Source organism: Protomyctophum bolini (assembly GCF_963924005.1).
Source record: "Protomyctophum bolini genome assembly, chromosome: 8".
Classification (NCBI taxonomy): Eukaryota; Metazoa; Chordata; class Actinopteri; order Myctophiformes; family Myctophidae; genus Protomyctophum; species Protomyctophum bolini.
In genome coordinates this window covers 43,012,175-43,035,670 of record NC_137869.1, presented here as the reverse complement: position 1 = coordinate 43,035,670, position 23,496 = coordinate 43,012,175, and the positions used below count along the sequence as shown (strand labels likewise).

General features: G+C 44.5%; 1 protein-coding gene across 1 annotated transcript; it reads right to left on the bottom strand.

Annotated features, from left to right (window-relative positions):
* Positions 1–8,844: 8,844 nt before the first annotated feature.
* LOC308320249 (bromodomain adjacent to zinc finger domain protein 1A-like) lies at positions 8,845–14,166 on the bottom strand (the record flags this gene model as incomplete). Its single annotated transcript, XM_080770567.1, has 1 exon — positions 8,845–14,166. One exon carries the CDS (start codon positions 14,164–14,166, stop codon positions 8,845–8,847), a length of 5,322 nt encoding a protein of 1,773 aa, XP_080626693.1.
* Positions 14,167–23,496: the final 9,330 nt, after the last annotated feature.

Genomic DNA, 23,496 nt, shown 5'->3' with positions numbered 1-23,496 from the left:
AATACGATGGATGGTCAGTGGTGGAAAGTAACCAAAGTACAAGTTACTTAAGTATATACTGTAGGCCCTACAATTTTGAGGCTATTGGCAAATATTGTACTTTTACTCCACTTTTGGAAGCAGGCAACTTCCACCACCGTACACGAACCGAAGCCTGGAACTGGCCCGGAAAGACTCACATCGCCTCACATTGCGAGCCGTTGCAATTTGTAGACCAGCTATTTTCACTGTCACACCGAGTCAAACTATAGATGTAAAATAGTGCTTGTCAGGGTAGAGGGTTCCCTGTTTTAAAAATAATATGATTATTTGGGGGGGGGGGGTCCTCAAATTCAAATATGATTATTTTGGGGGGTCCCCCTGCAGTTCAAATATGTTTTTTGGGGGGGGTCGTGGCCTGAAAAGCTTGAGAAGCGCTGCTCTGCTGTGCATTAAGCTGCCACATGCTGTGGAAACAGGAGATTTGGGGCCACACCTATCGGCCATCTGGCTCAGGAGGAAGCCGTTGCTTCCCTGAGGCTATACGTATACCTACTTACTGTCCTACGGTGAAAAAAAAGTATGTTGACCTTAACCTTGAGCATGTGGCAGCTGTCTTGACAGTGCTGGAAAGTAACTATAAGTATAATTTGCAAGTGCAGAACAAGTACTGTACTTAACTCGAGTATATATTTCCAATTTCCAATAAATTCTACCCACTACATCTCGGATCAACATATTGTACTTTGTTGGTGGGGGGGGGTCACGACCATAGCGGCCTCATCACTTCAACAGTTTCTCCCTCATTCTCACCATTGGAGAACATTTCACCATCCATAAGAGATGATCTACGGTCACATTTCACCACACTGGTTCCCTCTGGAGTGTCTAGATAGCAAGTTACTTGAAATGATTTAGTCTCTCTCTAGCTCTCTCTCCCCATCGGCCCCCTCTTTCTTTCCCATCTCCATCTGTTTCTCTTTGTTCTCTCTTACAAGGGCTTTGCTCGGTGCCCTCACACACACACACACACACACACACACACACAGGCACGCACGCACACATACGCACACACTATCTCTCCCTCTCTCTCTCTCTCTCTCTCTCTCTCTCTCTCTCTCTCTCTCTCTCTCTCTCTCTGGTGTGCAGCGGGATTGTTGGCTGGTACCCAGTTTGCCGGCACTGGATTGTAATTGCTTTTTTTGGTGTTGGTGGTGGTGGTGGGAAAGAAAGAGAAAAGAAAAACAGTGAAAACTAAATCCCAAAAAGAGATGTGAAAGTGCGTGCGTGCATGTGTGTGTGTGTGTGTGTGTGTGTGTGTGTGTGTGTGTGTGTGTGTGTGTGTGTGTGTGTGTGTGTGCGTGTGTGCGTGAGTGAGTGCGTGAGTGCGTGCCTGCAGGTCTGCTACGTGCAGAGATCTGATTGTGCAACTTGCAAATGTTTATCTTTGGGTCTTGTGTACTGTCGGTCATCAGTGCGTGCGTGCATGCGCGCGTGTATATACCTGCAATTACTACACTTGTGATGTCTTCCAGAAGTATATAGTATATAGAATTGGAGAATCGTATACATTGTGAGGACTATTTCACTGTTTCGCTGTTACTACGAGCAAATTGGTTGTTTTCGGTTAATTTATGATAAAACAAAGACATGTTGAGTATGTTCACAACAGACTCTTTATCAGGCTGGGTTCTGTCAAAAGGCCGTTTTAGGCGCCTGGATCAGCGACGCATCGGCTCACTCTGCTCATGATACAAAAACAAATAAAGATCACCACAATCCAGGTCTATTTTTTTTTTTTTTTTTTTTCAATTTGTTTTGGGGCTTTTCATGCCTTTTATTGATAGCGAACAGTATAGACAGGAAAGGGGGAGAGAGATGGGGAGTGACAAAGGCCGTCGCCGGGCTCGAGAGTCGAACCCGCGGCACGCCGGCTGGCATGGCAGCCTATATAGGTGCCCCGGACGGTTGAGCTAACGGTCCGGGTCCTCTGGCGTCAATTTCACGGGACCACCTCTCATTGAAAATGAATTACTATATGAAGCGCATCAGTCGCTGCTCCGTCTGAAAAGGCCTTAAACTCAGGGGCGTTTGTGGCGAAGGCTGCTCTCTTTGTCTTTGGAAGGGAACTCATTAAGGGTGCAGACATTTGCCCCATCCTCTTTAGTGCTCACTCCGTCAACACCGTTTGTGTTCTTCATTTTTCACGCTGCGCATTCTTTTCTCTCCCCTCCCCTCTCTGCCCAGCTCATTCCTTCTTCTCTCTCTCTCTCTCTCTCTCTCTCTCTCTCTCTCTTTCTCTCTCTCTCTTTCTCCCTCTCTCTGCTGTTCCCGTCGACCCATCTTACCACAGAGACACAGGACATGTATACTTCGAGACAAGTAACGCATAACGTTTACATTCCGAGCGTCCATGACTGTGACCACGTATGCAATGTTATCAGCCTCCGCCACACGCACGCACGCACATGCTAACCCCCTGCTGTTGTTCATTTGAAATCCATTAAATGTGTCAGTAGTGTGATCTGGAGTTAACATGTGTAACCGTGGCCTCTGTCCTAACAATGACTCTGGTACTTGACCTCACAGGTGTTCACCACTTAAAAGACCTAGCTAGTGGAATGAAAAATCCGTTGTTGTTTTTTTTCACACTCTTGGAGCATATCCGTGGTCATGGGATAACAATAGATGCCAAAGCCATGGGGAAATGTATTTTTGTTGTGTATATTTTACATCAAAAGTCCTTAAAAAGCCAATTTGAATGACTTCCTGTGAGGAACTGCCCATGGATCCGAAGTCCCGTTAGTCCGAACATGCACTGCTCCCGTGCTTGCGGTTAGGTTTAGGTATAGGGTTAGAGATAGGGATAGTAATTTCGGAACAATGAACCTTCTGACAAATGACATGTTACCTTCCTGTGAACAAAAACATGCTGCGTGATGACATACCTGTATGAATAATGAATGAAACTTGATTTGGTTCACCTGTGATTCCCATATAGCTGCACGTTCATCAAACACAGCTGCTTTTAATTACGGAATACGTAACCTCATTCAAGATGACATCAAGGCAGTGTATTACTCATTTTAAACTTAATCAGCATGTATACGTTGAAAAACATTCTGCATAGTGAGTACTTTCTACTTTTGGTAATTTTAATTACATTTTGATGGCAATACTTTCGTGCTTTTACTCAAGCACATTCTTAATTCCGGACTTTACTTTACTTGTAGTTTTTAAGCAAAACAATTGAGTATTCTTTTTCCACCAGTTAGCACAGCTGGACACGGCTGCAGTGATTGAGATTAAAACGTCCCATAGCCTGAAGCAATGTGCCGCTCTGATTGGTTCAGACTAAAATAAAAGTTAAAAAATAAAATGACCAAAAACGCTTGCACAAAGTGCTGATATTGTAAAATAAAAGGAATTCACAACTTTTTTTTGTGCTTGAATTTGACTCTGCTGGGTGGGAAATTCATATGTCCAAAACTGTTCAGGATTCAAATGAAAAAAAAAAAGTCAAATTAGCAGATCTACAGTACAGAAGATACTACACAGTATCGTCTGTGTAGTATGGTCAAGTGGGGCATCCATTTATGAAAAAGACCCGAAAAAACTACTTACAGTAATGATGTGTGGTTGTCACTAAATCACAAAAGCACACCTTGACTGTCTCATGGCGATACACCGTTTGGGAGCCACGTTCCACCCCCAGACCAAACTGTGGGGAGGTTGGACAGCCACAACAAAAAAATAGTTGCAGTGACTGTGTAAATGATGGCATTATTCACTTAGGGTGCTCTGCCAAAGGTGTCATTTATTTAGTGCATGTTGTTGGCGAGATCACGTACAGGGACCAGACCTGTGACATTTTTTTTGTTAAAGGATGGGCTTCTCTGCTGCCTTGCCTTTTAATGGGCCTCCCTGCTGCCTGAACTGGGCATATTGTGACCCAAATTAGAAGTTATAGACGACAAGAGCAACCCTGAGCGAGACACTGAATCCTATAGGGTTTAGGCAATATTGGGTTTGTTGGACTTTTTTAACTTTAGAAGTTTGAGTTTCTCAACTCCATAGGGGGGGTGGTCATCTGACCTTATATCTGATAATGAGCCTCCTATCTTTAGACATCGACTAAGACACCACGGGGAGACTGCAGGGATCTCATTACTCGGCTATAGCTATCATTTTATAACTACAATCTGTAAAGCTCCCTGGATCCGAAGCTCCGCCATTCATGATCTGTTATTGTTTGTCCTCGTTTCATGCCCGTCTGTTTTTGGGGGGAGAGAGATGTCCTGATATACTGTAAGCACCTTGCATTGGACTATAATTCATTTTGTATTGGGAATATAATGATGATGATGAATGGCAGAGCTAGCAAATCTACAGGCTCAGAGGCCTTCACACCACCGGAATGCAAAACACTAACAAAAACCAGAAATATAGGGATGCCACTGGAACTTTTATGCTTCATTCCGTCCCTTTTCCTCTATACTCCATACTTTTGAATAGTTCAGCTAGCCTTTACGTTGACACGTTGTGAGCTTGTAGACTGGCCATTTTAACTATTCAAAAATGTTTAGCAAAATAGGAAAAAAAAGGCAAATAAGTTTAGGGGTAAGGGGTTTAGAGGTGACGAAAATAGCCAATCTACACGGGGACGTTAGTATACTCTCGCGTAGCCAGACAACTCATTCCACAATCTCCGAAATCTGAGTAAGGAAGCTGCCATTTCCGTTCAATTTATTTTAAATTATCTTTAAAAAATAAATCCTTTTCTGCTAAGCATCAAGCTATATACAGTATGCTTAGATGATTTCTGTTTATATTAGGATGAATTTGCGCGACTGTAAAGACAAAATGGAAGTGGGGAGGAGGCTCCACTTCGGCTTTATATTTTACTATAGCTTTTCCGTTGCTCCAGACTGTATGATGGAAGCATTTGGAAATTGCGAGAGGCAACAGTCTGGTAACGCAAGACTGTGTGGTAAAGTATCACTTTTTTATCCCTATTGTAAGAGGTACACAATTTCCATAGTAGTTGGAAGGCAGTACATGACACCAGTAGTAGTGTGATCAAGTATTGGTTCACATTGATTCACGATTCACGGATAAACACAAAAAGTTGGAATAATGGAAATAAGAGGTTTCTGTCCAACAACAGCACATGCTATATCCTTCTATAAATGCACAGAATCTCTGCGTGAGCAGTACGTGTGTCTGTATCCGATTCTGTTTCAAACCTGCTGTGCGTATTATCGCAGAGGATCCACGGGCGGCATTGGAAAAAGTGTTCCCTTTTTTGTCTTTAATATCAATACTGAAATGTAGAAATCCTCGGTTGCCAGTCTAAATGAATTCAAAATGCACCTGTGTAAAAGTACAAAAGTATTGGCATATAAATCTACATATAAATGTAACAAAAGCTGTGAAGAATGTCCCATTTCAAGTTGTCAAATGTATACTAAGGGCTGTATTTTGCGTGTCTTAAGTACCAGGTCTTATTCCCTAACTTGAGTAAACTAAAGACCTGGAGGCGTGGTCAATGCTCTTTGGCCACTCAGAATAGCCAAATGGCATTGACCACGCCTCCAGGTCTTTAGTTTACTCAAGTTAGGTAATAAGACCTGGTACTTAAGACACGCAAAATACAGCCCTCTATCTTTAGAAAATTGCAGAAGCTCACCATGCGTTGTATGTGTCACATCGCATTGAGTCGATTTGGGACATCCCTAGTATGAATATTACCGGTATATCCATATCATGAGATTAGACTGGATATTGTCTGAGATTTTTGGATATTGTATTATTGTGATTTTTTATTGTTCTATAAAAGTATAAATATCGGATCGGGAAAAAATCGGTATGAGTAGATACTCGAAATCAAATGATCGGATCGGGAGAAAAAAAAAACGTGAGCGGGATATTACGCTTACTGAGTGGCAAAGACATCTGATTCTCTGGGCTTGGGCAGCCCATACAGTACCTCCACACAGAAATGTCCTATCTGATTGCAATGAACAATGTTACGTTAAACATGAATCTCACTTTGCCACTCCACTCACTTTATGCATAATTATGTGCATATAACCCTCCTTTATTATTATTGATTGATTATTATGATGATGCGCCAAGTTGGAAGTCGCGGTCAGATCAGCCAGAATTGTCCAGACCCGCTATATGCAGCAATGGGTTCTCATATATGGAGATTCATGCAGAAATGGATGCTCATAATGGAGATCAATATACAGAAATGGATTCTCATTATGCTCTGCTGTCGGGAAGAAACCACTTGACTCCAAAATGTTCATTTTTCAGGAAATTTTAAATTAAAATGTAAAACTTTCAGGGAATTAAGAAAACCTTATATTTTGACAAAACAAAGCATTGCAATACTGCCTCATCAAAGTTGGTGTTTGTGACTTATACAGTATTGCCAATTACTTCCACGAGAGGTGGTGGAGTGACGTAGTTGCTTTAGCAGACAGTTTGAGGGTCCAATGGACATCATAACACATACATTTATATAATTTATATAATATTGAACCATTTCATTGGTTCAATATTTTTTAAACAATTGACTTAAAGGGTGATCACGTCAATGGACTTAGCTGGTTTCCTCCCAACAGCAACGATATATGGAGATCAACACAGAAATGGATTCTCATATATGCAGATCACTGCACGAGTAAGACGCGCGAACGCGGGAAAGCGAACGCTCAGCTCCATATATGGGCACAAAAGGGGCCAGGTCCACAACAAACAAATCACTGGCCCCTTTTGTGCCCATATATGGAGCTGAGTGGACCTGGCCCCTTTTGTGCCCATATATGGAGCTGAGTGATTGCTGATGCAACACACTCCATATTTGGATAGCGGGACAGACACACGGACAGACAGACAGACAGACACACACACACACAGACATGATCTGCTAGGTCTCATAGTAAGTGCTCACTGCGTTCGCAATAAATGGATTCTCATATATGCAGATCAATGCAGAAATCGATATGCAGATCAACGCAGAAATGGATTCTCTTATATGCAGATCACGGCAGAAATGGATTCTCATATGCAGATCAATGCAGAAATGGATTATCTTATATGGAGATCCATACAGCAATTGATTCCCATACATGGAGATCAGTACAGGTTGTGTGTGTGCCCTCAAATGCGCCCGTCACCTCACACAAGTATGACTTTGTTAACTTTACGGAAATAATATAAGGAATATAATACAAATCCTTGGTCGGATCTCACCTTGGATTTCCATGTGCTCAGGCTGGTGTCCTTACAAAATAAAGTTGAAAATGTTATTGTGTATATATGAAGATTCCGACATTTGCAGTGACCAACTCTAGTACCGGTATATACTGTTTGTAGGTAGGAGACACAGAGGAGATATGATTACGGTTATGCTTGTTCACGAAATATCAGCCGAGCCTGTCATCCACTTTTTGGATATTGGATGAGTTGAGAGGGATGATTCCCACTAAATTGTCACTCTGAAAAGAGGGGAAAAAAATCGTTTCTTTCAGAGGAAGTGGTGCAGGCTCCTTTAGGACAATACCTTTAAAAAAATAGATTAGACATTAGACAGGCATCTATAAGGATGCCTCCCGAGTGTCTCCTTAGGGAGGTCCTGGTTTGCACATCCCACTGGAAGGAGACCAACGGGCAGACCGAGGACCAGATGGGGGGGATATCGCCAAACTGGCCTTGGAACGTCTTGAAGATTGATGGATAGATGGATGGGTGGATGGATATGGGCTGAGGATTGCATTAGTGGGCTGTAGTCGTAGTGTAAGTTTGTGTATTGTATTCTCAATTAATTGTGCATAAAATTAAGTACCGGTATTTAAAACTTTTTTTTTTGTTTTAATCTTGATGATTATGGCGTACAGCTCATGTCAATTTAAAAATCCTATCTCAACAAATTTGAATATTTTACGAGACCAATAAAAAAATATTTGTTTAAACGTCGACCATCTGAAAAGTATATTAATGTATGCAGTCAATACTTGTTCTGGGCTATACTTTAGAACAAATTATTTCATCAATGTGGCGTGGCATGGATGTGATCAGCCACTGTTGAGGTGTTATGGAAGCCCAGGTTTGTTTGATAACAGCCTTAAATTAATTTGTATTGTTGAGTCTCACCTTCCTCTTGACAATACAACCTAGATTATCTGTGGGGTTCAGTTCAGGCCAGTTGGCTGGTCAGTTAAGCACAATACCATGGTCAGTACACCAATTACTAGTAGTTTTGGCTCTGTGGGCAGGTGCCCACAAGTGCTGCCTGAAAACGTCATTTGTTCTTTGATTTTCATGAGCTATACACCATAATCATCAAGATTGAAACAAAAAAGTTTTAAATACTTCACTTTATGTACAATGAATTGAGAATATATGAAAGTTTCACTTTTTGAATAAAATTAACTTTTACACAATATTCTAATTAATTGAGATGGACCTGCATATGAATATCACAAATCTTGGGGTAGAGGTTTGGGCATCTTATCCTGTGCAAGGTATTTTCAATAAATAAAATACAAAATAAATAATGTAATTACTACAAATAATTATCTGAAATACAACAAAGTGATTATTCCTATCTTTTCTTTTCTCTTTTTATTATTTTTATTGTTACATTTTGTTTTACCTTTACTATTTTTTTGTTTGTGCACACAATCAAATAGGATCAGTCGGTAGGGTTAGGGTGTGAGGTGTGCATGCTTTTCTTTACACCTGTCTGTAGGGCTGAGGGGGGGTCCTGCCACTTTGACAGGCAACTGCTATATTTGCCTGCTTTAGGAAGAAAAAAGGAGGGAGACCAGGACAGGGCAGACGGGTGTATTGGGTTTATATCCTGGAGCGTTTGGAAGGTGGCTTACGAGACAGAGAGCCGCCGGCGGCCGCTTTCTTCCGGGAGCCTCTCGGTGTGGAGGTGGGTGTCCTGGCAGTTCGAACCCCAGCACGGGGAGCCGGTCTGCCCTTGGACACGAGGCGCCGCTTCGACGAGGCGGAGGGGGGCTTTGGCCTTTTGCCCGAAGACTTGGAAGCTGAAGAGTTCTTTCGGGCAGAGCTGCCGTTTCTGGACGGTTGACCTTTGGGTCCCCGTTTGGCCGACTTGGAGGACAGGGGCAACTTTGGGGGCACTGTGACAGACCTCTTTCTGCTGCTCTTTGGCTCCTCGTCCTCCGCTGACGACTCTCCGTTATCAGACTCCTCCGACTCCTCAGATTCCTCATCAGATTCATCGTCCTCCTCAGATTCGTCCTCATCGTCTTCCTCCACCTCCTCGTCAGTGGAGGAGCGCTTACGGGAGGACACGGGTTGGACGACGCGCTGCTTGGGACGACAATCCAGACAGAACCAGTCTCCGTCCGGGACAGACTTCAGTCTGGGTCTCAGACACTGCAGGTGATGTCCTCGGTCGCATCCGTCACACAGCAGCATGGTCTCCGCGTCTCCTTTCCTTCTGCACAGCTTACAACGAGTGTTGAGCAGAGACTTTGCCCAGATGATGCTCTTGTCCAACGTGGACAGGTGGACAAACACTTGGGAAAGACTGGAGCAGGATTGCAGGGACTCTCTCCAACGTTCCAAGACCATCTCACCACTGGCACCGCTACCATTGTCACCGTCACCGTCGTTCTTCTTCCTGTCATGACCATTCTTCTTGTCGTTCTTGGAATTCTGACTGCCCAGAGGAGCTTTGAGGAACCTGCGTTCGATTCCCTGTTCTATCTGAAACAGGGCGTGGCGAAGGCAGCTGACGGCACTACTCACTGGCTGAGAGTCGCCCACCTCCATCTCCTCTCCTCGGTTCGTCTCTCCGTTCTTCCTGCCGTCAGCGGCCGGCAGTTCACGCTGTCCTCTCTCCAGTGCCAATCTCCAAGTCTCTCTCTCCGTTACTTTCAGCACTCCCAGATTCCCTTCGTAGATTCTGCCCTCGATGTCCAACAGCATGTCTCTGAGTTGGCTCTCGACGAAGCTCTCAGCCGGAGCAAGGGGTTCTGGGGCTTTGGCCGTGTAATTGTATCTGTCAGCAGTAGCATTGCTCAGTGTCGGTGTGATTCTGTCTTTCTCACGTTGTAGCGCCTCCTTGAGGCCGTTCTCTCTGTGACCTCGAGGATTCAACGCCTCTATCAGCTGCTTCACCTCCTCCACCGAGCTGTAGAAGGCCCACCGGTTGGAGCGGGTGACTGGCAGGCCACCGGCTGGGACGGAGGTGGGGCTGTGGGTGTCCACCTGTGTGTCCCGCTGTCCTTCATCCTCCATCTGTCCATCCTGTGATGGAGATGCAGGGTGTGGTCCCAGCATGTCCTCGGTCAGACCAAAGTAATCATCCTCCACAAACAGAGCACAGGCGGAAGGGAAAAGCCAGTATCGCCTGTAGAGTCTGTCTCTGCCCAGGGGAACGAGCGATGTACAACGGGAAGCCTTCTGGATACGATCCTGCAGCTCTTTCACCTTCCGCTGTTCCTCCTCCAGCTCTTCAGCCGTGAGACTGACGAGCGCAGAGGTGGAGGAGACCACCAGATGTGTCTCGTTCTGGTCTGAACCATCTGCCTTATGGTTAGAGTTGTATTCATCCTCATCTTCAGTGCTGTGTTCTGAAAGACTCTCTGGATGCTCATTGCCGTTTCCGTCTTCTTTCAGTTTTTCTTTCAGCTCTTTCTTTCTGAGCTCAGCTTGTTCTCTCAGTTTCTGTGCAGCCTCTCGGTCTCTTCGATGGTGTTCCGCTCGGATTTCCCTCAGCTCCTGTTTGGCCATTCTTTTTTTGTCTGTGTTCTCTACAATAAAGTGTCTAGTCTTGACCAAAGTCAACAGCTTCCCGCACAAAGCCTGAAGGATGGTTAACTTCTCTCCTGGCGTCAGGTCATACACGACGGTACGCGCTAGTCGTTCCAGGAGGGCAGGATAATCCGTTCGGAGTTCGACACATGGGTCATCATCCGACACAAATCCTCCCTGCTTCATGCAACGGAACAAGGCGTTGCCGTGGTCACAGTCAGCCCCCGAGGACAGGATATGGAGACGGAGTATCTCAGACACAGTATAACTGTTTATTTCCAACTTTTTAATATTGCAACCCTGGTGTTGTTGAGACCAGGCAGCAGCCAGTGAGGCGACAGTGCCGATGGCTGAATTGGTGGGCTCACTCTTACGAGCCTCTTGCAGCTCTGCAGCCTGGGCATCCTCCAGTTCCTCCGTCTGAGCCTGGAAGATGGCAGACAGAAAGAAGAACAACAACTCCCACAGAGGGCCTTCTGGGTCCGAACCCACCAACGCCTCCTCCAGAACCTCCAGTGAGACTCCATCAGGGAACTCTTTTTTGAGGTCGAAGAAATCTTCAAATGTGCATAAAAACTCTTGAACCATCAGAACGTCTCCAAACAGCTCGGCTGGGACTCTGGTGTGAACGGGAACTGGACACGGCAACTCCTTGAGGTCGTCACACTCCATGTCCTCTCTGGGTTTGCTCCATAGCTTAATTTGTTCTGCATGCCTCTTCTTCTCCTCCCTCAACTTATCTCGTTCCATCTCCTTCGCTTCCTTCTTCCTCCGTTTCTCCTCTTCAAGCCTCACCCTTAACTCCTCCTTCTGACGATCCTCTTTCTCTGTCCTAACATTTTGTTTGGACTTCATGTTCCCCTTTAACTTATTTCGTTCCATCTCCTTCTCTACCTTCATTAGCTCCTGCTGCTCTTTCTTTCTCGCCTTTTCATCCTCCTTCAACCTATTTCGTTCTATCTCCTTCTCCAGCTTGATTATTTCCTGCTCCTCCTTTTTCCTCTGTTTCTCGTTGGCCAAGGACATCATCTTCTCTGCCTTCAACTTCTCCTGTTCCAACTTCTTCTCCAACTTCATTAGTTCCTGTTCCTCTTTTTTTCTCGCATTTTCCTGCTCCTTCAACCTCTTTCGTTCCATCTCCTTCTCCAGCTTGAGTCTTTCCTGCTCCTCCTTTTTCCTCTGTTTCTCATTGGCCAAGGACAACAACCTCTCCTCTTTCAACTTATTTTGTTGAATCTCCTTCTCCAGCTTAATTATTTCCTGCTCCTCCTTTTTCCTCTGTCTCTCGTTGGCCAAGGACATCACCTTCTCCTCCTTCAACTGCTCCTGTTCCAACTCCTTTAGCAGCTTATTTAGCTCCAGCTCCTCTTTGCTCTCCTCTCTCTTTCGTTCCATGTCCTTCTCCAGCTTGATTCGTTCCTGGTCCTTCCTCTGTTTCTCGTTGGCCAAGGATAGCATCTTCTCATCCTTCAACTGCTTCCGTTCCAACTCCTTTAACAGCTTAGATAGCTCCTGCTCCTCTTTTCTCTCCTTTCCTTCCACCATCAACCTATTTCGTTCCATGTCCTTCTCCAGCTTGATTCTTTCCTGCTCCTTCCTCTGTTTCTCGTTGGCCAAGGACATCATCTTCTGATCCTTCAACTGCTTCCGTTCCAACTCCTTTAACAGCTTAGTTAGCTCCTGCTCCTCTTTTCTCTCCTTTCCTTCCACCATCAACCTCTTTCGTTCCATGTCCTTCTCCAGCTTGATTCTTTCCTGCTCCTTCCTCTGTTTCTCGTTGGCCAAGGACATCATCTTCTGCTCCTTCAACTGCTCCCGTTCCAACTTCTTCAACAGCTTCGTTAGCTCCTGCTCCTCTTGTCTCTCCTTTTCTTCCTTCTTCAACATCTTTCGTTCCATGTCCTCCAGCTCCATTAGGTACTGCTCCTTTTTCTTTGGTTTCTCGTTGGCCAAGGACATTGTCTTCTTCAACATATTTTTTTTCGTCCCATTGACCAGCTTTATTCTCTCCTTCTTCTTCCTTTGTTTCTTGTTGGCAGAGGACTCAATCAACTGGCCTTGTTTCATCTCCCTTACCAGCTTCACTCTCTCCTTTTTCTCCTTTTTCTCCTTTTTCCTCTGTTTCTCGTAGGCGTAGGGAATCTTCTCCATCATCTTATCTTGTTCCATCTCCTCTAGTTTCATCCTCTTCATTCCCTCGTTCTTTCTCGGTTTCTCCTCTTCAAACCGCCTCTTTAATCCCTCCCTCTGACGCTCCTCCTTTCCCATGTCCTTCTCACTCATCCTGGCCTCTTGTACGTCCACCTTCTCTCTCTTCACCTTGTATTTGTTGTTGGCAAAGGACATCATTTTCGCCCTCAACTCCATGCGCTCCCTCTTCTTGGCAGAGGCTGTTGTGTCATATCTCTTCTTAGCAGAGGACATTGTGCTGTCCTCCTTCTTGGCAGAGGACATTGTGCTCTCCTTCTTCTTGGCAGAGGACATTGTATTGTCCTTCTTCGCTGGTCCAGCTGAGCTGAGCCCAAGGCGTTGGCCGCGTCCCTTGGCTTGGGAACTGCAGGGGAAGTGAAGCGGCTCGTCAGGAAAGAACTGAGAGAAGGTCTGGTCTGATAGGCCAAACTTAGACACAGTGGATGGCTTAAGTCTCATGATTCCGCCGTGTTTCTCACAGTGTTGTTTTAACAACAGCTTCAGTACCTCCCTGGACAGGCGGAGGTTCTTCTTGCGCTTGATCTTTTTGCCCTCAGTGACAAACGGAGCGCTGTCATCTGCCTTAACAAGCTTCACCTTGTACCTGAACACAGCAGGGCTCAGAAACTTCATTGTCTTCCTGTTGACGTGTAGGCAAGGTGTACATTCATCTCTGTTGCTAATGACGACGGAGTCTCCATCAGGCGATTGCTTACCGTTGCCATTGACAACCATTGTCAATGACGCCAGGCCGTTACAACATGATGACGCGGACTGAACCTCCAAGATCTCGCACAAACACTTCGCTCCATTGTGTCCGGTGACATCCACGATCTCTCCGGGGAAGTATCTCTTCTTGGCAAAGCTGTACACGTCTTCACAGAGCTCGTCAAGATGGGTCCGTCGAGTCAGAGACGACAGGTGGAGCAGAGGAAGGACCAGCGCAGAGGGGAAACTCTGGAGGTTCTGTCTGGCCCGCCTTTCACTGTCCACAGCCTCCTGGTACGTCAGGCCAGGCTTCTTGGTCAGAGAACAGCTCCACACCAGACTGTTACACAGAATGGCCCTCTCAGCGAACTCAGCATATGTTCTGAAGATCTCATGAGTTGTCTTGCAGAGGAAGACTTCTTCTTCCGGCCTGATATCAGCTGGAGGTTTCTGTCTCATGAATGGTTTTCTGTAAAGAAGAGGCATGTCTCTGTCTCTTTATATCTTTTGGCCTTTTGCTATTTCTTGTCCAGGTCCAAGTCTTTGGTAAGTAACAATGAATTCCACTGTTAAAGTCTCAAGTAAGGATGAATTTCACTGAAGTCTCAAGTACCAAATAATTCTACTGTCAAAGTCTCAAGCAACGATGAATTCCACCGTCAAAGTGATTCTAGTCATATAGTCTAGCCTATCTATAAGATGTATCTGTGTTAGAATTGAGCGCTGACGTCACACATTAAGCATTCATCTGCCATCACCGTGATCCACCCACCGTAATTATACTCACAGACGATGAGAAAATAAAGTACTGAGGGTACCGTGACATCACGCTTCGGTTTGTTGATGATTTTTGAAGACAATGTTGTCGAATTGTCTGCAGCTACCTTGGACTGACCTTATTTGGACCAGGGGTGGTTGTGGGGTGGGGAGCTTCATTCAGTAGACCCATGTGGGCTTTTGATGTGACCCTGTGACAGCCCAGACGATTTAAGTGACCAATCTAGAGAGTTGTCGGCTGCATTGTGCCGTCCAAAGTTACATAGATCCTCTCAAATACCCAGTCATCCTGGCCCAGTACTCCAAAGACTTTTAAGAGACAACTTGGAGAACACCTGCCTCCTTGGGGGTTGTACGGTATCAATCTATTATTATCATATTATTTGTGCTTTACCACAAGTCCTACTCTTTCCTATTATTATCCTATAGGTGATAATTTCCTTGTCACTCTGACCTTATCTTTCCATCTGTGTGGAAGGAGGTCTCTGAAACTGGCAAGCAGGTATAGAACATTCACTAAAACACGCTCGGCATGTCCCAGAGTCTTTTTCTTTCTGGCTGCCAAACTAATGAACTCCCAATTGCAATTAGAACTGCAGGGTGCATACTCACTCTCAATCTTCCAGCCGCAGTCTGAAGACTCATCTCTTCAGATTCCCACCTTAGCCCGTAGCACTTGCCCTAGCCTCGTCGACCTTGCAGGCTTATGCAAAGGCTAAACATGTTATTAATGTAATTTGTTATGTAGACAGATGCCAGGTCATGCATTACATAACACTGATACTCCTGCTGGTCGGCTCAGGTCCCTATACAACTTCACCCACATCCCTCAGGGCTCAGGCTGAGGCGGTTTACTTATATATCCCTCATGTGGAATTTCTGTCACGAATCATTCTCATCTTTCTCTTTCCACATTTGAATCCCATACTCTTTATATACTGCACAGCATGTTCCTTTCTATTCCATCCTTGTGCTCTATCGTCCCTCAGGTCCATTTGGGCTCTTGGCACCCCCCTCATACTACTATGGGAGAAGTCTCTTCTGTCTTCGTCTGACCTCTCCCCATCTCCTTCTCTTACTCATAGAGCTGGTAATGTATTGGATATATATATATATATATATATATATATATATATATATATATATATATATATATATATATATATATATATATATATATAGTGTTCTCTAGAGCCTGCTCTCCCTCTAATCTCTCTATTACCCCTATATATATCTCTCTCCACCTAAACTCGCCCACCCTTAAACTTTTACTTACTTACTTACTTACTTACTACTTACTGTACCGTTATATATCTAGAGCCTGCTCTCCCTCTATCATCTCTATTACCCCTATTATATGACATGATCTGTCTGTTGTATACTGTATTATGCAGTGGTGTCCTAGTGTGTCCTGTTTTAACTAGTTACTGTTTGTCTAACCTCCCTGTGATTCTGAGTTGTATCCACCTGTGTCCTGTTATTCTCCTAGCCAATCCCCGTGTTGACTGTCTTTGAGTGTCACCTGTGTCTGGTTAACACTGTCCATTTAAACCCTCAGTCCCTTGTGTTCCCTGCCAGATTGTTGTTATAGTGTTCAGTCCTAGTTATGGCCCCCCTAGCATTCATTGTATTCTCCTCTTGTGTTCCTTTGTTTTGGAGAATACCGTATATCATGTTTTGCAATTGGGTCATACATCTCCTGAGTCACACTGTGACAATATATCTCAGATATATATATATATATATACCTTCCTCGGAATGGTCTGCCAGCCTATTGCCCCTGATGTACTTACTCCCTTTTCATTACCACCATCGTCAACCATCTGCAATGTGTTGTCATATAAGGCATGGCACCCCCATGCCTTTAAGGCCTGGATCCAACCCTACAACACCTCTCACTAACTTACTGTAGATCAGGTGACACATGCAGGATGATGTACGAGCCTTCCCTAAAACACCCTGGACGAGGCTCTTCACGTCCTAGGCTCCCAAACTCCCTGTTGCAGTCAGAACTGCAGACTCACTTCCAGTTCTCCACCGTAATCGTACCCCTCTTATGATTCCACCTCGCCCCCTATAGCACTTCACTCTCCCTGTACTTTCTTTGTCACCTTTTATTTTGATTGCTGACGATTGACCGAGAGAGGCATAGTACCCATACTATGCAGTGTCTTGGTCACTTGTTTCCTGTTTTCAGACCACAAATAATAATGTGATTTAGATGCAGTAGATAACAGATGCTACGTTCATTCTTTGTATCATTGTCCTATTGTTTCAAATGTACAGAATGCTATTTATATAGCATATTGATTACACCGATGGTGTAGGTTCAAGGTTTACCAGGTATGCTAGTTTCTTGATGCACTATGTTCTCTCTGCACTATTTATGTGATTATTTACCATGCCTAATTGTAAGTCACTCTGGATAATAAATGCCTACATTGTAAATTGGTATCCTAATTATTATTATCAGAATATATAGCTTTTTAACACTTATTTTAACATTAAATATCACGTACACTATGCACTTTAATACTGACAAGATTCATTATTGCAGGGAAATTTACATTCAAAGGTTAAAAGGGAAAATCATAGGCCAGATAGTATCATGTCTGGAACTGTAGTATGTATTGACATGGATGCTTTAGCTGTGCTGTATTTTATCCTGAAAGCTATATCAGACTAATTCTATTAGACATCTCATTATGTCCCTTGGTTTTTATTGCACTTGAATGTTATTTGTACCCAAAGTATACACTGTGATTTTACAGGGTCAGGTATTTATTTATTCCACCTACAGTATCTTTTGGTGGAATATGCTCTTTTTGCCTACATTCACAGCAACCAACACAGATTGCTCCAGTGTGTAAATTCAGTTCAGGACCTGCACATTTACCAAATTATATCATTTCTAATGCTATAGTTAATTTAATTTAATCGCCACCAAACAGCAGACTAATGCTACTTGGGTTTAAACTCCACGGGCAGACCACGCTTCCTCTCATATATTGATACGTGTAATTCATTCATTTTTAGTAATATGCAGTGCTAGAATTTACATAAATTGGATTGCAGACAAAGGGCAACCCTGCCTGCAGTAATTCCACGACTAAGATAGAAGACATAATGTGCAATGTCCATCCGTTATTAGTTATTGCACTATAGAGTTCGATGTTTTTACCCATCGAAGAAACATGCTCCCGAAATTACTCACTGCTAGTTGTGGGTTTTGTTTTTTTAGGGCTTGTTTCTACAGTGTATAGTTGCTTTTTTGGGATCGTTATTCGTCCACACATGCACATTTCCGTGTTGCCACTGCTATTGTATCGCACTGACTCCCCTGCCAGTGAGTATAGCCCCCACCAGGAGGACATAGAGCCTTCGTCCAACTCCTCCCGCCCTACACTACAGGGACAGGTGCCACCCGTATAGCCCGTAGAAATATGTGCAGTAACAAATATCACTCTCCTTGCCCGGCTTCCAGCCTCCGAGCAGTAGATTTTCTATTTTCAGAGCGCAACAACGCCCAAGTGCAACCAAACATAAAATAAAGTGTCTTTTGGATCTCTTCTCCACTAGTCCCTCCGTAACATTTTAGTCAAACATAGTCGCCGAACACCTTTCATCATAGTTGAAAGGTTGACGAAATGAACACTGTTGTGTCGTGAAACCTTTTCATTTGAAGGACCCCCACCTTTAATATGCCTATTAGGCCACAGACCCCCCATAACTCTGAGAGGTGCATATCTGTAAGGGTCCATTTGGTTCCTATACACCCATATCGCAAATAGGTCGTTTCATGGAATCCAAATCACGGTGCATGTGCAAAGGTCACAGGTCAGTTGATACAAAAGACTTCTCAGAGAATCTTCTAGGTCCATGTTAATGCCGTTATGATGATCATTATCAGGCCTGTCATTTCAAATACCGACTGACATCTACATTTAAATATTCAATCTGTTTGTTACATAATGTAACTGTATAGGCTACGTATAAGAGGGTATAAATTGTATAATGTCGTCAATCAAGTCAAAACGCACGGTAATAACAACACAAAATAACAAGCATTACTTCAGCCGCAGCATTGTTGGACCCCCCTCTTGTTTTCACTTGAACTTTCTTGTCCCCACTCCCATTTTCTCTTCCTCGGGACACACCCAGGTTCCTTCACACATGAGGGTGGGAGTGTGGAGGGGAGAGGGGAGAGGGGGGGGGCAGTATAGGGGGACAAAGGTGGATTAGCAGACATACCGTCGCAGCCCCGTCTCGTCTGGCCGTCCCATAAGGACCGGAGTCCCCGGGCCGGGGTCCGCACAGATCCCACCAATTAACATGTCACTCAACTCGCCTCCTTTTTTTTTCCAGACTCCTTGGCTCCATTGGTTGAAATGGCTTAAGCTAAGAGCCCCACCCCCCACCCGCCCCTCAACATAACCCACCCATTCCACCTCCACCCGCTGTCCCCTCGTCTGTGGTGGAAACTAGCTAAGTACGTTTACTCGAGTAAAGTAGGCTACTAGAGTAACATTTTGAGGCACTTCTGCTTTACTTGAGTATGTTCAACCTTTTACTTGTAACAAGTGTATTGTTTTTTTTATATTGTGGTATTGCTACCTTTACTAAAAGGCATAGTTCACCAACAAAATGACTTTTTAACCGCTATCGAGCCAATAACTTGACGAGCGACGGCACGGTGGATCCGGTATAGGAGTCTCCATGGAGTCTCCGCTGGTCATCAAATTATTGTCATATAGCCATGAATTCAAGGCTTCGTGGGGTGTGTAATAGATTAAACTATACCTTTAACGAATAGTAAAAACAAAAAAAATACTTCCACCCCTCTGGTATATCTCTACCTTTTCTCCCATCAGTGGAAAGTTCCAGTGAAAAGAGAGAATGAAAAAAAAAAGGCCACAGAGAGTGCCGACTGTTATTGCGTTTGGCTCTATCAGCCATATAGGAAGAACTGCTGAAAAAAAGAGGAGAGAGAGTTCAGTGGAATCATTGCGTACGTCGTCGTGGATAGCTTAACATCAATTGACACTTGTATGGCTATAGTTGGGGGGAAATTGAGCCGTAATTGTAAATTGGAATGGCATGTTTCCATTGCTGCGGACGCGGAGGTCAACGGCTGCTCATCTTCAATGCGGTCCGCCCGTCGGGCAGTAACCTTGTATCTCCGCATTTCAACTTTAGTTATTTTTATTTTATTGTAAAATGAATGCCCTACTTCTGCACGCAACAGTGCGGCACAAAAGCAGCAATAGAGGCCGATATACAAGTTTGCAACGTGTCACATTGCGACAGGTTGTGTGTGACCTTGTTAGAGGTGCAATTTAATGCTAAGGAAGCATGAGCACAGCTCATTCAGGGCTCTCCCCAAGTTTGCAGAGGGAGAGTAGCGCTCAGGGTTAAAGCTTAGGAAAAATGGGTTACATAAATTGTGGGATAAAAAAAAAGCATTATGTTGTACTTTAGCTATTGCAAAATAGCAGATCTACAAGCTCACTGACATAGAAACATTGTTTTTTCAGAAAACTGTCAGGATTTAGAAGACATTTGTAGAACCGTCCTCAGGTCTAAATGGGTTAAGGGAAAGTGAAAGTTGCTAAGCGTCTGTAGGTTTCATACGTATTGAACCCAATGACAAGCATTGGATCCATGATCGGAACACAGGTAATTTTATTTTTCCTGTAAAGTAACGCTCTTGGACATACAAGGTTTCCACGCGACGATAACGATAACGCTGATGTCATGTGCTTTGGAGTAGTTTTAGCATGTTATGTATAATAATATCCATACACGCAGGACGGGCGCGGAGCTTGGGAAAGCTACATAAGTGGAGACCTATTCGGTTCCACGGAGCGTTTCCAAGTCGTTTGATAATAATCAGACCGTAATTAGCCTCACAATTACTTCACACTGCAATTCATCTTTCATCGCAGATTAGATCGTCATCCGATTGCAGCTATGTTAGAGAGATATATATCGAAGAGGGGGAAAAGAAATGTGGTATACGAGCTAAACATTATACGAACCATCTGGTGCTGGGAAGGAGGTGGGATCCTCCCTGAAGCCCCCTGGTTGGTTCCTGAGAAATGTAAGAAGAAAAAAAAAAGTGACAGTTGTCTCCCATGGCTACGCTGTCAAGCTCTGACGGCTCTCATTAACCCCTGCTGCTCGTCTGCATATATGTCATGGATTAGTGGGAGGTCTCGCATGCCTATATGACACTGCTTCACAAACACTGGGTCGGGGACCCGTTTGTGGGGTCGCGGACACAAATATTTACGGGTCGCTTTGTTTTTGTTTTCTACGGGAGGGGGGTCTGTGTGTGACTCTTGAGTGTGCACAAATGCAACCAAATTATGTTTAGTGCCATTTGTATACTGTACACTCTAAAAGTAAAATTAACTTTTGAAGAACGAAACGTATGTGACAGTTTCTGACCGAGTCATTGATGATGTTTCAATTGTCGAGCTTCAAATAGCTTCAAATTGACATATCGGTTGTAACTTGTTCCGTTTTGACCCACCTGTTTTTGAGATATGACATCTCGAACACACTCTCGACCACACTCGAACACTTCTGTGGTCTCGAACATTACACCTATAGCTAACATGTTTAAGCATTTATTTCATATTTACACGAAATTTCTTTCAGACATGCTCTAGTCTAGTATGTGAAGACTCTGCCTGTGCTATTAACTCATTTTGGATTAAAACCAAATGGAAACAGTTAGTCTTGCCGTCTAGTCTTGGTAGTGAAGCAGCAGCAGCACCCGCATTGTTCCCATAGAGTATTAAAAGGATAGAGACTGAACCGGAGCGATAGCCCCGCCATCCCGCTATTCATTTCAGTATAAGTTGCTCAGTGGCGTTTTGAAGCACCCGGAAGAACCGTTTACTTACGCTTTTTTTTTTCAATTTGGGCACCAAAATGTTGGTGCCCAAATTGAAAAACAAAAGCGTAAGTAAACGGTTGTGGAAGTGCGGAAGTGCGGAAGTGCAAACGGGCGCTCAATGTTAAACCCCTGCATGCTTTATGGGGTTTCCTAGTCATATAACACCACAGGTCGGCCTGCAGTCCCACCTCTTACCACTAGGGCCCAGTTTACGGGGTTTCCTAGTCATATAACACCACGGGTCGGCCTGCAGTCCCACCTCTTACCACTAGGGCCCAGTTTACGGGGTTTCCTAGTCATAAAACACCACGGGTCGGCCTGCAGTCCCACCTCTTACCACTAGGGCCCAGTGCTTCAACGTCGGAGAGCTGCACTGGGGGCTTGATTGAGCCCCCCCTCCCTCCCTCTCCCTCTCCCCCCCACACACTCTGCAATGCTCTACCATATTGTGTTGTTGTTTCTCCTCTGATCAACAGAATCATTGTTCTATTATTCAGAGGGTGCAGTCAGTGCTAGTATGGCCTGTTTCTCTCCCTCGGAGGGTGCTAACCACCAAAGCTATGCATTGGTAACATGGAAACGGAGCTAATCAATGAATCACAGCGAGCAAGTTTTTAATTCTGGACTTTTACTTGTGACAGAGTATTTCTGTATTACAGTGATGATACTTTTACTTATCGTATAAGTAAAACATGTGTTGTGAATAGTCTTTCCACCACTGCTGAAACCCCATTGCGGTTACAACCGCAGATTACATTTCCACCGCAAACTGAAGACTCACCTACTCAGACTCCACCTTAAGGCCCATTCATAGTCTGGATTTTCGGTGGTGAGCTGATGACCACCGGAGCTGAAATAACGTTGAGCGGTGGTGAGTAAAAACAGAGAGAAGGGCTAGAGCGGTGGCGGTGGTTTCCTCCTCACCGTCGCTCGTGATGTCATGTTGTAGTTCGGTGGTCACCTAACCACCGAAAATCCAGACTAGGTATGAGCCTTTAGCCTGTAGCACTAGTCTTGACAACCATGCCGACAAAGGTTAAGAATTTAATTTAGAATCCTGGTCTCTAAACTACCTCCCCCTGGCCAGCCGGGGCGCCTGATGGAGGGGAAAGGAACTTGTCGGAATAACGTGTTCCTTCCTATGATGTATATGTGTTTTCAGCGCTCTCAGAATCTGAGTCCCATTGTCTTCCATTATAAAATAAAATAAATGCCACGGACAAGACCAAAGACTTGCCATTATGGACACGTTTGTCTGATGACCCCTGTATGTTATAGCTTGTTGAAGATCAGTTCTCGTCAGGTATTTTCGGGTGCGCCATGTGAAGTAGAAACTACAAGGCTTCGATTGTTAATCGTATGAAGGGTGGACCTATAAGGCGCTCTGTGTGGCTGTGACTGAGTGTCATGGCTGACGTGGCAGCAAGACAAAACAGCCAGGGGGCTTATATATATTTGGGACCCCAGCTGAGAGGGAAGGCGGGGGGGGGGGGGGGGGGGGGTAACGGAGAACAAGTGGAGGGTAAAGCCCCCTCTCTGTGGTCTTTATATGTCCACCCACCCCCACAGGTTCTCTCTCTCTCCTTTGGTCCAGAACTGACAGACAAGGCCATGGTTAATCCCCAATTCATTTCTCCCTCTCTCTCCCATGTTTTTTTCTGTCTGTCTTTCTTTCAGTTCAGTTCAGTCCCCGTGCACCCTACTCCCTCCCCTGAATATCCCCGCAGGGATAAATCTCTCCCCTAGGTTTTCCCGGTCCGGTATATACGATGCATGGGTGGCAGGCAGGCAGGCTAGGCAGCAAGCCACCACACGTACAGCACCCGCAGACCCCGGCTCCAGCTTCTAATATAATTTCGTATCGATTTCTTGTTGACCCCCACATGAAAGCAGTCATCATTCTGTAATGCGCTGCACACGTCTTCTTAACGCGTTGCGGCCGGGAACGCGTCCGCGTGTCATTTATTTAATTTGAGGTCAAACCAAAATAAAAATGCATTATACTTATAGCTATACCGGTATTCAAAAAATAGCGCAACAATCTTGCAGATCTGCTATTTATTTTAAATTGTTAATAGGCTATTATAGTGCAAATCCTTGATTTAATATTTTAAAGTGAATTTCTTTTTAAACTA